Genomic DNA, 14,779 nt, shown 5'->3' with positions numbered 1-14,779 from the left:
GCCACACACCTCATCGTGAATGATTTGGATCAAGATTGGTCATAATTCGCTTTTGGCGTGCTGGGTACCGGCCGGCTGTATTGGACATGCCCACCCCAGCGTCGTCGTCAATTCCGAGTGGATGGCCAAGACAGTGACATACCACCGACTCACGGGAATCAGCTGGCTCTCCACATCTCTCCACAACCTCCGCAATATGGCACGTTTGAGTAGGGCCATATTATGAACCTATCTGTTAATCTATGCTTCATGAAATTGGGCTCAAATTCAGGGGCAGTATTGGCCCCTTCCGAGCGTTCCCTATGAGGACAGCTTCATTCGGCTGGAAAAACGGATAGAATATGTCCCCTCGCCGGCAGCAAGACAGAAACCTGAGTATAAAAGACATATGGTCCCAAGCCTGTCCGACTCTCGGCTCTTAGCATCTCGTTGTCGCTGACTGGCTGAACTCTGTTCTCACTCGCCTCGCACACTACTATCAAGATGCATCTGCCATCCGCTCTCGGACTCTCGCTCTTGGCGCTTGCCAGCGCTCAACAAGTCGGTAAAGAGCAGACCGAGACGCACCCCAAGATGTCATGGAAGAAGTGCACCAGTGGAGGCTCATGCACCACGACTAACGCCGAGGTCGTCATCGACGCTAACTGGCGATGGCTGCACGGCACCTCCGACACCAATAACTGCTACGATGGCAACAAGTGGACGTCGGCATGCAGCACCGCCACGGACTGTGCATCCAAGTGCGCCCTCGAGGGTGCCGACTACAGCAAGACATACGGCGCCTCCACCAGTGGTGACGCTCTCACGCTCAAGTTCGTTACTAAGCACGATTATGGCACCAATATCGGCAGTCGATTCTACCTCATGAATGGTGCCTCAAAGTACCAAATGTTTACACTACTGGGCAACGAGTTCACCTTCGACGTTGATTTGTCGACTGTTGACTGTGGTCTCAATGCTGCTCTCTATTTCGTAGCCATGGACGAGGATGGTGGTATGGCCAAGTACTCCACCAACAAGGCTGGTGCCAAGTACGGTACAGGATACTGCGATGCTCAATGCGCTCGTGATCTAAAGTTCGTTGGTGGCAAGGTGTGTGATCCGTTGTTGATTCTTTGGTGACATGACTGACGACAGTGGTTTAATAGGCCAACGTGGAGAACTGGCAGCCATCTTCCAATGACGCCAACGCCGGTGTTGGACCGTACGGCGCTTGCTGTGCCGAGATCGATGTCTGGTGAGCATCAACTCTCTTAAGTCCCTGTTTGATGCTTTTAGAGATGTGCTAATAATTCCATAGGGAGTCCAATTCTCACTCCTTCGCTCTTACTCCGCATCCATGCACTGAGAACACATACCATGTCTGCGAGACCGACACCTGTGGTGGCACATACTCTGACGACCGCTTCGCTGGCAAGTGCGACGCCAATGGTTGCGACTACAACCCTTATCGCATGGGCAACACCGACTTCTACGGAAAGGGCAAGACTGTGGACACGAGCAAGAAGTTCACGTAAGTATGCTTGAGATCGTAAAGAATATGTTAGCTTATGAATGGCTTAGCGTTGTCACTCGTTTTGAGACGAACAAGGTCTCTCAATTCTTCGTGCAGGATAACAAAAAGATCGAGATCCCAGCCCCGACCTATGAAGGTTTGCCCAGCAGCAGCAACATCACTCCCGACTTCTGCGAGAACCAGTTCAAGGTCTTTGGCGACCGCAACCGCTTCAGCGAGGTCGGAGGTTTCGACCAGCTCAACAACGCATTCAAGGTGCCCATGGTCTTGGTTATGTCTATCTGGGACGATGTGAGTCGCAAAACTCTTCGAAACCGTCTCGGCGATCATCACTGATAGACGTTTACTTCTAGCACTATGCCAATATGCTGTGGCTTGATTCTACCTATCCTCCTGAGAAAGAGGGACAGCCCGGGGCCGCTCGCGGCGACTGCGCGCAAGACTCTGGCACCCCATCTGACGTCGAGAGCTCAATCCCCAATGCGTATGTTCTCTCTCTGTCCTATCAAAGTGAACAAATACCTGACTGTAGCACAGCAAGGTTGTCTGGTCGAACATCCGCTTCGGCCCTGTTGGATCCACTGTTACGGTCTAGAGATCTGCATCTTGCAAGCATAACGTATAAAAGTCTCTTCATGTATATCGGATTCATTCTATATTGGAAGAGTAACCACGCTTTAGATCTATTAGCGATGTGACCGAGACTACCACTTTCTGTCGCTCCCCGTTGTACATAAGATCCTGACGGCCCTAAAGATCATAGCTAGCATTCAGTCCAGTTTATCAATTCGCTCTTTCCCTCTGTTTGAACTATGTGCATGACAACATCGCCCAATGAGCTGATTGTCGAGGCATCGGACAAAAATATGATCTATTAACCTTCAAAATGGGAGATAATGCGACCAGATTTCTTCGCGTGAAATGATCAGAAAACACTGTCTTTTTTTTTATGAGATTGAATTTTCCATGTGACATCTGTTTGTATTGAGCATATTTGGAGCAATATATTTTATCTACAAGGAATCCGAACCTGCAGGGTCCACAATAATACGATCCTGAACACCGAAGCTAAGCAACCACTAAAGTTCGTAATCAGTTAAATGTCCCTTTGGAAGCATTGGAACCAGGCCCTCCTTAGTTTGACTCCGATAATTTTTAGTCCCTTAATTCATCAGATCGAACCACCATCAAATCCGTGGCCCGGCACTACTCGTAACGTGCCGACTCTCGTGCTCAGCTCGACATCATTGTCCCTGATCCTCCTGCTCCTGCCCATGTTAGGGGCGCCGAGCGCGCCATCGCCATCGCTCGGCCCGAGCCCGAGCCGTCGCAGGAGCCGGCTCCGCGACCTGGCCAGGCGCCACTCGGACTTGACGATCTTCCAGCTGGTGGTGAAGTAGATGACGGCGTTCCACACCCCCTGCAGCGGCAGGACGACGCTCGCGGCAATGTTAAGGCCGTACGAGAACTCCTCCGGGTGGATGAGGCTGTAGACGCGGTTGATGGAGCTCGGGGTCCAGGTGACGAGCACGGAGATGGCGAAGATGAACGACGTCCGCAGGTACGCCATCTTGACGTGGTCCATGTTGCTCAGCTTCTGCCGGAAGCGGCGCCACGATCTGCGCGCGCCGGAGAACCAGCCGCCGCCGCCGCTTCCCGTGTTGTTGCCGGCATTGTTGTTGTTGTTGTTGTTGTTGTTGCTGCGCGTGGGTGCATTCGGCCCTGGCGCGGGGATGTTGCTCGTGGTCTGGAAATTACAGATTGTGTTAGCAGTCGTAGACGACGTCGCGTGACTTGGGAAGATCGCGACTTCGGTGGATACGGAAGGTGACCACAGCGAGGTCTGGCCGCCACCCGCGGAGATGGTGGCGGTGGTAAGGTTTGTGGGGGATGGGGATGGTGGCGTCCCCGAGGGGTCGCTGCTTCGACGGTCTGACGGTACCATGTCCGTCGTGACGTGGACTTGGGTCGTGACAGTACCGTAGTAACCCGGTTGGCTAGTGAGGTTCTGTGAGCAGAACAGTTGATTAGCTCATGGCTTTGTCGATCCAACTGCCATCCCCGTCGCCCATTTCCCCTCCTTTTTGAAGTCGATTAAGGGGGGCCAAACAGCCCCCCTCGTGATAGTGAAGCGCACAAGGGCGGGGTTGAAGCACAACTAGTAGCTCGGGAAGCACGCGAAAGAAAACAAGTGGCTTACCTTTTCTGCATCATCTCGTGCGTCAGAAGACCCTGCAGTAGAGATATCCTTTCCGGGGTTGCTGATCGTTATGTTGCGCAACTGGTTGCGCTGGTGGAACACTTGGTAACCAACAGCAAAGTAAATAAGAATGGACAACAAGATACACGCCCAAATGGGGATGTAGTAGCTGACAATGCGGAGGTAGTTCCATGGTGGGGAAATCCAGCACCAGAGCTGTCATGAGAAGCTTGTGTTAGTGACAAGTCTCCTTCCTTCCTATTTTGTGATATAGGGTATACTTACGATTGCGTCACCGTAGATGAGTCCTCTGTCATCGGGTCGATAGACGAGAAAAACAATGGCTGGAATGAATGGCAGGCCATAGCATAGGAGGCAGTATAGCCATAACCACCGGCGGAAGACGTCGGGACTGACGCCTCTAAAGAATACAATAAACACATTGAAGGCCATGGCCAATGACCACCATGGATCGGACTGCATAAACCTTTGCGACATGTTAGCATAGTTCTAGGCGACACTGAGCTGGGGGCTGACTGAGTCGTGACATGAACTTGGTGACTGCTGCAATACCGTGATCGTACTTACCATTCGAATAAGAAGCCCTGCGTCTGACAGAGCGGTGAGTTTGGATTGCGTTGCAGGTCCCAGATACCAGCATATCCGATCGCGCATGCTATGCTGGCACCGACATTTGCTATGGAGGCGAGGAAGATGAAGGTGTTGGAGAGAGTGCGCAGCCGCTTGCAGACGGCATATGAGAAGAAAATGAGGCCCACTCCAATCAGGGAGAGAGATGCCCCCATCCTCTCCAGGCTGTTGAAGGTGTGAGCCGCGTGGTCGTCGAGTACCATCGTTCCGCCGCTGCCCTCAGCCATGGCGGCGGGCAGCGAGGGAGAGGAAGGAAGGTGGGATTGAAGTAGGCGCGCGCGCTGGTTTGCTCGAGGTAAGTGAGATGTGAGAATGGCGCCCGAAGGTGCAGGCCTGGCCGAATCGGGCAGGGTGGGCGCGCGCGCGTGAGGTGTGGGCGGGAAGACGACGGGGTGGACGAGTTGGAGGTGGAGGCAGCTGTCATCAGCAAGCGAGCGCCACAGGTGAACGAGGCCTCGTGTTGATCGATCCTTTTAAAATTCGTCGAGCCCTGTCAGTGGTGGAGAGGTGAGTAGTGTGTGGTGAATGATCGTCAGGGTGACATGTGTAAATGGGGGGCCGCGAGGATGGTGTGTTTGTGTGTGTGCGTGTGTGTGGAAGCAGCCTCAACGGTGAACTTGTGGTGAGAGGCGCCGAGGGAGGCAGCTGAACGGCAACGGCAGCCACCGGCATAAAGAGAAAACCCTCGGCGCCGGAAGGGGCAGTACGAGAGAGAGGTGAGATTGGGGCATTCAGATGGCTGAGGGAGGGTTTCGCGATCTGTTTCGTCGGCTGTGTTGTACAGCAGGAGCTGCATCGCCAGGTGAGCCTGGGGTCGGAAATTGATGAAAGTCGACACTATCAAAGACTAGACCGCCGCTGTGTTGCTTCACTTGCAGGGACTGGCGATAGACAGGGGAAACCAAGTCAACACACGCCCCGTAAGCGACGGCGATCATTGCAGCGTAGACTCGTGCTTGCGATGCTTCCGGCGCCCCAATGCCGGCCAAGAATCCGGGAGGAAAAGGGCAATATGCTTGTGCTACGGAGATGTGTTGGACCTGCAGGAGTGATTGGACAAGTTGCAGGCGGATTGGTCACCGCATTCTGGCCCTCATCGCTAGCAAGATGAGGTGTCTAAGAGAGTATAGTGATGTATCAAACCAGATAATGGAGATCACAAGGGTCTCAGAGGAGCATGTCTACAGACTCTACTCTTCTCTTAGTTCAAGGGTGGCGGCGGTTGCGGTTGGCTGCGTAACGTGGCAATGTAAGATGCTGCGGCCGTTATGAGTCTCAGATGTGTCTTTCCTCGAGTGATAAAGGCCTGTATACACCAACTTTGATATCTGCTTTATATGAGCCATCGCATGTCCCTCACTTTCTTCCAGAGTAACAACGGAGAAAAGCAGCCCCAAGAGTTGGAAATGGCGGGGAGTTCGAATGTGGAGGACGGCTCGGACGGGCATGGGGCAAGCAATGGATGACTGGAACTCAAAAGTCCAATGCATGCGGCTACAGTCAGCGCCACCCGGTTCTCCTGGTCCGTGGCATCCCTTCTAACTCAGCACCATTCAAGGGAATAAACTCTGACCTTCGAGATTTTCGCCCAATTGCCTTGCATCCCGAGGCTCCAAAGGACTACAAGCTTAACCAGGATAATTCCCGACCAGGTAGGGCGTATTGGTATGGCATTCCGTCTGCTGCCACCGCCTCTGACATGATGAGCTCGGGCATGTCGCCTCATTGCATCCGACCCTCCAGTAGTCTTTCCGGGAGGCATCGTTAGCATGCAGCCTACCATGCAGCTGGAGCACGTACCCTTCCTAAGAAATCCGGTAACTGGTCTCGCTTGGCTGCTCGAGTCCGAGGCCGCTCATTGTCGATGGAATAAATAGCATCTTAGAAACCGGGCCTATGCTAAGTCGGCAACTTGCATTCGGGCGCATTGTGATCCCGATACACAGTCATAACGATTGGATGCCCAACTCATGTTGTAGAACCACGTGTACAGATCGGATAACCTTTGCATTTAGAGTCCGGTTCCTGGCATCGTTGTCCTCGTTTCTTCACGCAAACATGTTCCATCTGTCCACTGCGGTTCATCATCTGCTCCAAATTTCCTGGCTCAGAGCGTAATCTCTTTCTTGTTCATGTATACAGAACCCGCCATTGTGGATTTGAAGCTGTATTGTGTTACCTCATCGTACCGTGCGACATGTTCTTTTCTAGGTAAGTAGCATGCGCCGGCAAACTGTTGGAGTCGTGCATACATGATATTCCTTCCATCCGCCAAGATCCAGTCGACGTATTTGACACGTTGTTAGTGACCTGAACATATGAAGTATTTCACTCGTGGAGACTGGGTCGTCTCTGGTCAGCATAAGGAGCGGACACTCATTATCAGAGAACTCTGACAGCAATCGAGTAGCGTAATTTACGCTGTACCGTTGTAGTTGGAAGCGAAGATTATCACTTAAGGATTAGAAAGGTTTATTGGCAAAAAAATTGAGAAATTCTGGACTGGAATGCAGCGATGAGCCACGTCTTCAACCGTTCTATAAGCTGAGATTGTTACAGCACTTGTGACGGATACATGGACTTCCTCAAAGACTCAATTCTGGCAACTTGCTTCTCTTTGTTGGTGACTCTGACTACTTCGCAAGTTAAAAGCCGGGCTCGCGAAAGGTAGATAGAGATGGAAGTATCAAAACAGCCACAGCAATCTATTATTGGAACCGCTCTGTTGTCGTTGAATATTTGAGAATGAGAAGAACCCCCCTCACATGCAAAGCTGTCAAGAAGGCCAATAAGACCACATACGTGAACAGCAAAGTCATAGCAATCCAAGAAAAAGAATAAACCGGTTTCGTCATCAGGGCAAAGTGTGGAGCAGAAGTCGAGCACATCTGCTATTCGTACACCTGAAGCACCAAACATATGATTGCACTAAGTGTAATCGGTTGTTGTCTTGAAATCAGACGGTAAACAATAATCATTCTGAAGTCCTCTCGAAGCACGTGAATGAAGCGCGTGGAAAGCGCGCAATGAAGACGCGACAAGAACTGGAACCTCAAATTAAGCTTTTTTTTTTGGCAAGATGGAAAACAAATGAAGTCCCTGCTTGAATCAGCAACATCGAGCTTCCTCGTCAACAAGATAACCAAAGTCAACCTCTCTGCTATTGCGTTCCATGATCCTCTGAGCTGAGCCGCTATGAAGGTCTCAGCTCTGAAAATCTTCTATCTTTCTCGAATTTAGGAGGTGATCTCTCTTTTGCTTACCTCCCCCAGAGATTGCAGTGGCGAGTAAACTTCTGACCTCATCGATGAAAGAAAACGTCCCGTCCAGCCAGCGACGGCTCGTTCGTTTTCCCTTTTTATACCTCAAAATCAATCGTCGGTTCATTGACTGAAGACTTCGACCCGCTGTTTGCGCCATGAACTTCCATCAGGACTCAGTCAGCGAGGGTTCTGACCCAGTCAGACAAAACATGCGCCGTCTCCTAGAAGACTTCGCGGCCAAATTACCTGAGGCTGAACGGAAAGCCATTTTTGCAACAACCTCTTCCGCTACACCTGGCCCTGGCGGCCTGCCATCTAGGCCAAGCAGAGAAAACAGTAAACACCAGGATCGCGAGCATTGTGGGTCCGTGTCGAAAACAGATATCGAGGCAGAGGTGACTGGATGCGCTGATCGCGCTGTCGAAAAGATAATATCACGGCCTTTCGTCTTTGGCACAAAAGCGCCAACGACTCTCGAAACAAACCCTCGCTCAGAGCTTCCAGGGTTTTCTTTTGGTGCCCCTACCCCATCTTCATCTCAGGTGTTCTGGAAGCCCAGAGACAACCAGATGCAGATGGGCCAAATCAATTTCGCTCAGAGCCAGCTTCCTGCACAAAGACATCTTTCCGCGTCTGGTGGCACAGCAGATGATTCTGCTGATAGTCACAACCTTACGACCACCTCGACAGCCTCAACCACTGAGAAGAAACCCGTATCATCTACGCCAAATCCGACAGGTCTTCATGGTAGACATAAATACAATGACTCTATTTTCAACGTAGACGACATCGGTGAGGCTGACTACATTGAACCCTATCGTATGGCTAGTCCGAAGGTGCCTCCCCCTACCTCGGATTGTTGGGGCGCACCATTTGTCCTTTCCAGCTTCAAAAACTCAGACAATCGTCCCCGCCTCCAACTGTCACTTTTGAACACGCCCTTCGAGCCTCGACTGGGATCAGACCGCATCTCATTCGAGCACTGTCATAGCTCATTCGGTGCTTCAACTGCGAATGCGACATCCGCTAACTCGACTCTTGGCTTGAACCAACTGCAGACAAATGCTCCTGGTAATTCTCTGCCGTCTCGACACGATGGTTATGAAGTCTTGGTCTCAAACCCCGATCAGCAGAAGGCCACCAATGGCCACCTTCCCTCTAATGCTAGCAGCCCTGACTGGTCAGCTAGCCAGGAGCCCGTGTTAAAGAACTGGTGGAACCTTGACGAGAAGGTCTCTTCCACCAGATACAATGGATTGAAACCCGACAAGAGAGTAAGTCTCCCGCTTCTATGATTACTGGCTCTGCTAATAGCAAACAGAGATGCGGTCTGGGTCATGTCCGCAAGTCACGCGCATCAAGCCGCGACTACGTTAGTGACACGGCTGACTCCACCTCTTCGATGGACACGGTTAAGGAGTTCCTAAGCTACCGCAAGAGCCTCCACCTGCCTAGTGCGGAAGATCGATTTGCCACACTCAATAGGAGCGGCCCCGTCTACTGTCATCTCCCCGACATGCACAAGCAGCTGACGGATGTTGAGATACTCAAGGTTATCGAACTGTGCATCGAGGAGGAACGGCAAAGGGCAGAGCCTGACGGCGTTCCCCTGGTATCTCTAATTACATACCCAACTTTGTGCTTGGTGTGTCTCTGTGCTGTCGACACTCATCAACTGCCTACAATTGACAGGATTGTGTTGATACTTTTCATCGCCATTGGACATTGTTTTATCGCCTATCTGGTGGCTGATCCGCATTTCTGAAACGAGACGAATTGGCACAGAATTGAGTTTCCTTGTGGATACGAAGGCTGTCCACTTGCTAGATATACTTAGAGTGAGCCTAACTGTAAGGGCTTGGTCAATAGGTTTTGTAAGAACCAAGCTTTTTGTAGCTGGGATATGAATACTGTTATGTATGGATAGCATGAAGCAATGAAACTACTGATCTATCTAAATTAGTCGTCATGATTTGTATTCTTGATGACTGCTTCCCACTCCGCGAGGAACTTCAGTGTCTCCTCTCATTTTGCCTTGATTCCTTCGAAAGCATCAATACCCAGCGGCATCCGTAAAGGCTTCGCTTTGCCTTGTGCAACGCCTGCTTCTTTGACTAAGTCGAGGACAACATTCACACCTTTTCAACGCTTCCAGGCTGGTGTCCGTTGACTTGGCGCACACCAGCAGCGAAGGCTGATATCATCTGTGCGTACCCCGGAATAGTGCTCTCTATCTCCTGCATATGACCGTCGGCAAGGAGATTCGTCCTGAAGTGACCCGGTTCGACGAGTAGAACCTTGATGCTAAGAGGCGCAAACTCGCCATTTAGAGCCTCAGCGAGCCCTTCAATAGCAAACTTGGAAGAATTGTACGGCGAAGCAAGCGGATTTCCGTTCCAGCCTGCGAGGGAGCATGAAGACAAACGTGCCGGTACGACGCACGCGAAAATGGGGGAGAACTGCGCGAGTGAGCCTGACAACGCCAAATACATTGGTGTCGAACTGGTTCAGCCATACTTCATTTCTTTTATTGTGTTAGCATACGGGCACTTGATTCTGGCGATTCATATGCTAGTGAGTTGGCCTACCCAATCTCTTCCAATGGTCCCATTGTTCCATAGCCAGCATTGTGAACAACCACATCAAGCTTCCCAAAAGCCCCTATGGCCTTCGCTACAGCTTCATCGATTGTCTTCTGATTAGAGTTTATATCGAGCTCCAGACACAGCACACCGGGTTGGTGGAGATGAGCGATCGAAGAGAGTCTCCGAGCCGTAGCGACGACCTGATCACCGCGACGCAAAATTTGCTGGACAAATTCCTCGCCAAAGCCAGATGAACATCCTGTAATAAACCACACAAGAGGCATCCTTGCAGGAGAAAAGATTGTGTTAGGTTGAGACTAATACATAAATGGGCTCTAGGTACATGCAACGCTGGTGTATGGGAACTTGTTGATTTCATTATTGTATTTATATATGATCATTAAACTTTGGTCAATCCTCAATTCATGGCATAGCAAAGCAGATTTCTCTTTCATATTTACACGGCCAGTCCAATCACACCGGCGGACCTTGACTTGCAAACGGGATATTGCACTTACACCAGTTCGCTCTTCCATGAGTTCACATAGAGCTCAGCAACGTTTACGGCAATGATCGCATAAACGATCTTCAGCACGTATCCGGAGAGTCTTGTTGCACCAGCGGACTTATACAATGAGTTCAGACCAGACACTTAAGAGTTGAGACTAAAGAACGGACTAACAGACATTTCGCTCTGCGGGGAGGCGCCCTTTTCACTCCCAGATTCTAAAGCACATGACAATTACAGGTTGAAGTAGTTGGAATCGCTCATCAATATAATAATTACTTATTTCCTCTACTCGGAGACTCATGTTCCAATACCTTACGAACCGTGCAGTGCAGGCCGCTCCAATGTGGTTGACCGCCTGCAGTCAAGGCGCTAAAGTACCACTGAAGTTCTGTGGTGTTAGTGGCAGGTGCGCAGCAAGTACTATGCATGTACGTAATGATCTACGAAAATACCAGGGTTTATCTTGGCGCTTGCTTCGCAACTCTAGGCATCACTGAGATTACAACCTCAGTTTCAACTTCGATGCCTTAAAGGTGCCTCACAGACTTACCCATAGATAGTGATTTTCGATCCGACTTGAGCTTCATCAGCAATCATGGAATTGATACAGAAAATTCTGGACTTGGACGTTCCATATGCACCAAAGCTGTCGCCAGACGGAAAGCGAGTCGTTTACCAAACATCACTCAAGTGGCACCACCGCAAGGGAGATAACAATGTCGCACCGCTATGGCTAGCAGAGACTGGGGTGGAGAGGTCCGCCCGCAAGCTCACCGATGGAACGTTCAATGATCGCATGCCGCAGTGGTCTCCCGACGGCGAGTCGATTGTCTTCATCTCCGATCGTGCGAAACCAGGCAAGGCGTGCGCGCTCTACCTCTGGGACTTGAGGAACGACATCTCCCAGGTGAAGGCTCTTACCCCAGAGGAGAACGAAGTGCGCCTGGTTCAATTCGCATTTAGTCCAGATGGGCGGTACATTGCGTTTGTTGCACCCCCCGAGAAGTCACCGGAGAAAAAGGCCAAAGAGAAATCAAAGGATGATGCTCATGTTTGGGGACAGGATTGGCAGTTCTCTGTTCTTCACCTACTCCACATGGAAAAGGGGACAATAGAAACAATCTCATCTACCGACGTCGACGTGGCAGGTTTCGCGTGGAGCGATGTCAGTACAGAAGTCGCCATTGTCACACATCGAACCCCGGATATCGAGAGCGCAGACCTATATGGCACCGATATATCGATCATCAAAATTGAAGATCGTGAAACGCACAAAGTCTGCCATGTCCCTCGGGACGCTTCTGACCTCACATGGCTGAACTCAACTTTGTACTTTCGGACATGTAATATCCTTCATGAAAACACGTCCGGATGGGCTCTCTATTCGATCGACGCGAACGGCGGGTCTAGAGACATTAGTAAGGTAGCGAATGGTGTTAATGACTGCGCAGCCGGGGTTAGTAAGATTGTCGATGACTTGATCGTCTATGTTCAAAATGGAATGCAGGACGAATTACGACTGCTCGATGGCAAGATCCTTCTCAGTCAGAAAAAGTGGATCAAAGACTTCGATGTCGTTCTAAACAAGGAGACGAAAGACCTGGCCTTGATTATTTCAGAAGGGGATGTCAATCATCCTACTGAAGTTTTCTCCATCAGTCCTCATGGCGAAAGGACACAGCTCTCAAGCCATGGCGACGGATTTGAATCAGATGGACCTAGTCAATGCACCTTTCTTGAATGTCAAACTTTAGATGGCAAAGAGAGGCTTGATGGAATGTTTCTGATACCGTCTCAACGCGCTGGGTCGAATGGCAAACCCGATCAGGCGCTCCCAACCATGGTTTTCATTCACGGAGGACCGTACTACCGCATGCTTGACGCGTTCGACTCCTTCGACCCGATACACCTTTTCACTCCACTTCTTCTTGCAGAGGGATATGGCATCTTGATTCCAAACTATAGAGGAAGTAGCGGTCGAGGAGAGCGATTTGCTAGGTACGGAAGTGGCAGTTATGGCATCCATGACGAGCCGGACATAGTGGCCATGACTCAATCTTCTATCAAACAAGGTTACGCAGACAAAACAAAGCTCATGGCAGGGGGCTGGTCCCAAGGTGGTTATTTGTCATACCTCTCAGCTGTCAGGAACGGGGCGCATGGGTTCGGGTGGAGTTTTAAAGCGATAATACCTGGAGCAGGAGTAACAGAGTGGGACAGCATGTCGCTTACTTCTGACCTTGGGTATACTCAGGCTGAGTCTGCAGGCGGCGAGATATGGACCCTGGACAAGAGCAATTTGAAGACGCGAACGGGATCAGCACTATGGGAGTTCAAGAATGCAGTTGACCAGGGGCGGATACCTCCTTTACTGATCTTGCATGGTGAGCAAGACCCGCGAGTGCCTGTCACCCAAGCCTGGGGCTTTAGACGAGCCATGGATAAGGCAGGCTTAACCTTCGAATGCGTTACGTATCCACGGGAAGGTCACTTTTTCAGGGAACGGAAGCATATTGAAGATTTGATGAACAGGGTGCTTCAGTTCACGAAAAAACACCTACCAAAGGATTAAGTGAGTAGCGGAGGGTTCAAATGTCTATATCGAGTGAAAGAACCTCTCATCGACTAGCAGTTAGCAGTCTAATCTATTCATTGGAGCCTCGAAAGCATCTATTTAGGAACGGGAGGCCCTCTCGTAAACTCCATGTATCGTGTAATCTTTCTTCGGCCCACTAACCGTGTATCCTATACTCCATTCTTTCAGGTTGACTGCATTGAATGCGAAGTTGTACTTGACGTTATAAAAGTCCTCAATGCACAGATGGCCAGCATTCGCTTCCCATCCTTGACTATCATCGCCAGCTTCGCCGGGAGGTGGGACAACAAATTCGACTTGATGAAAGAGGTAGTCCGCCATCTTCTGGTCTTCTGGTTTCGTGAACCACACACTCAAGGTATCGGTAGCGTCATCGTATCGCCAGATGTATCTTCTCGTAGCGCGGAATGTCATCCCATTTGATGCCTTGAAATCGCCGTCTTCTATATACAGATACTCCTGGCCGAGGTCACCTTTGAAGTTTTCTCTTCCATCCTTCGTGCCTTTCCTAAGTAGAAACTTTGCTGTGCCACTGAAGTGACCACTTGGGTGGCTAGGCAGCCGACTATTCAAGTCCCTTTCGAGACTCCATTCTCCAAGCAGAGACCGGAAAACTGCCTTGGCGACAAACTTGCCCTCGGTGAGACCAGCTATTGCAGTGTTATAGGTCTGCTGCAAGGCATTGGAGACTTCAGCTTGTTGAGCCTCAGTTAGACGCTTCGATGGGTACCGGGCTGGCGTTAAAACATTCAAGCCCTTGCCATTATGCGGCAACGGAGGGGTCTCACCCACCGGTGGAGATATATCCATCTCCAGCGCCGAAGAGAGTTCTTGCATGAGCCAGGGGTAATCTCCCATGGGGAACTGAGATGCCCGAGGGTCTTTACGCAAGGCTAGTGTGCGTTGAACAGAATCATCGCCATCTAAAGCCTGTTGCATCTTGGGCGGTAAAGACCCAGAAGGCGCGGACCAGAACTCCGACAAAAACCGTGCTTGCATTTCCATAACGCCCCAGTATGGAGAGCGGTAGAATCCGACGAAGCCAAGGTTAGGAATTTTTGGATGATGCGTGCCGTGGAAGGCTAGCGCAACAGGGTTGTTGATATCTCTAGGTGAGAATGATATTGTTTCACGGAGGGATCGTGGCAAGAAAGAGATTGATGGTGAGGCGTCGAACCCCGTAGCAAGGATAACAGCAGCTATGTCTGTGACTTGCTCGTCCATTGGCGAAAGGGTCGCTGTCCGCTCTTCCAGTGAAATAAGTTTGCCGCTAGATAGTGTAATGAATCCAGACCGTACGAAGTCCATATATGTGTCGCTGGCCGCTAGATACGGGGGCTCCGTTGCAGCTGCGTACTCCACCGCGAGAAGTGGAGAGAAATTTGACTGATTAGTACCAAGAGTTCGCTGGTATATGGAATGAACGAGTTTGGCGCTGTCGATACTTATGTGCCCTT

At 50.7% G+C, this 14,779-nt stretch overlaps 3 protein-coding genes across 3 annotated transcripts; 2 read left to right on the top strand and 1 right to left on the bottom strand.

Moving 5' to 3' along the window:
* Positions 1–483: 483 nt before the first annotated feature.
* Positions 484–2,111, top strand: UCRPA7_2203 (putative exoglucanase 1 protein; the record flags this gene model as incomplete). Its single annotated transcript, XM_007914775.1, has 6 exons — positions 484–1,092; positions 1,149–1,237; positions 1,301–1,513; positions 1,564–1,807; positions 1,870–2,000; positions 2,054–2,111. 6 exons carry the CDS (start codon positions 484–486, stop codon positions 2,109–2,111), a joined length of 1,344 nt encoding a protein of 447 aa, XP_007912966.1.
* A 9,210-nt stretch (positions 2,112–11,321) lies between these two features.
* UCRPA7_2201 (putative peptidase s9 prolyl oligopeptidase active site domain protein) lies at positions 11,322–12,480 on the top strand (the record flags this gene model as incomplete). Its single annotated transcript, XM_007914774.1, has 2 exons — positions 11,322–12,270; positions 12,386–12,480. The coding sequence occupies 2 exons, from the start codon at positions 11,322–11,324 to the stop codon at positions 12,478–12,480; spliced, it is 1,044 nt and encodes a 347-aa protein (XP_007912965.1).
* Positions 12,481–13,400: 920 nt separating this feature from the next.
* Positions 13,401–14,261, bottom strand: UCRPA7_2200 (putative fad nad -binding domain-containing protein; the record flags this gene model as incomplete). The annotated part of the gene is made up of 1 exon (XM_007914773.1): positions 13,401–14,261. The coding sequence occupies one exon, from the start codon at positions 14,259–14,261 to the stop codon at positions 13,401–13,403; it is 861 nt and encodes a 286-aa protein (XP_007912964.1).
* Positions 14,262–14,779: the final 518 nt, after the last annotated feature.

Source organism: Phaeoacremonium minimum (genome assembly GCF_000392275.1).
Source record: "Phaeoacremonium minimum UCRPA7 unplaced genomic scaffold PA7_03_scaffold_154, whole genome shotgun sequence".
Lineage (NCBI taxonomy): Eukaryota > Fungi > Ascomycota > Sordariomycetes > Togniniales > Togniniaceae > Phaeoacremonium > Phaeoacremonium minimum.
Note: the sequence above shows the minus strand (reverse complement) of the source record. Positions and strands in the feature narration are given on the sequence as shown.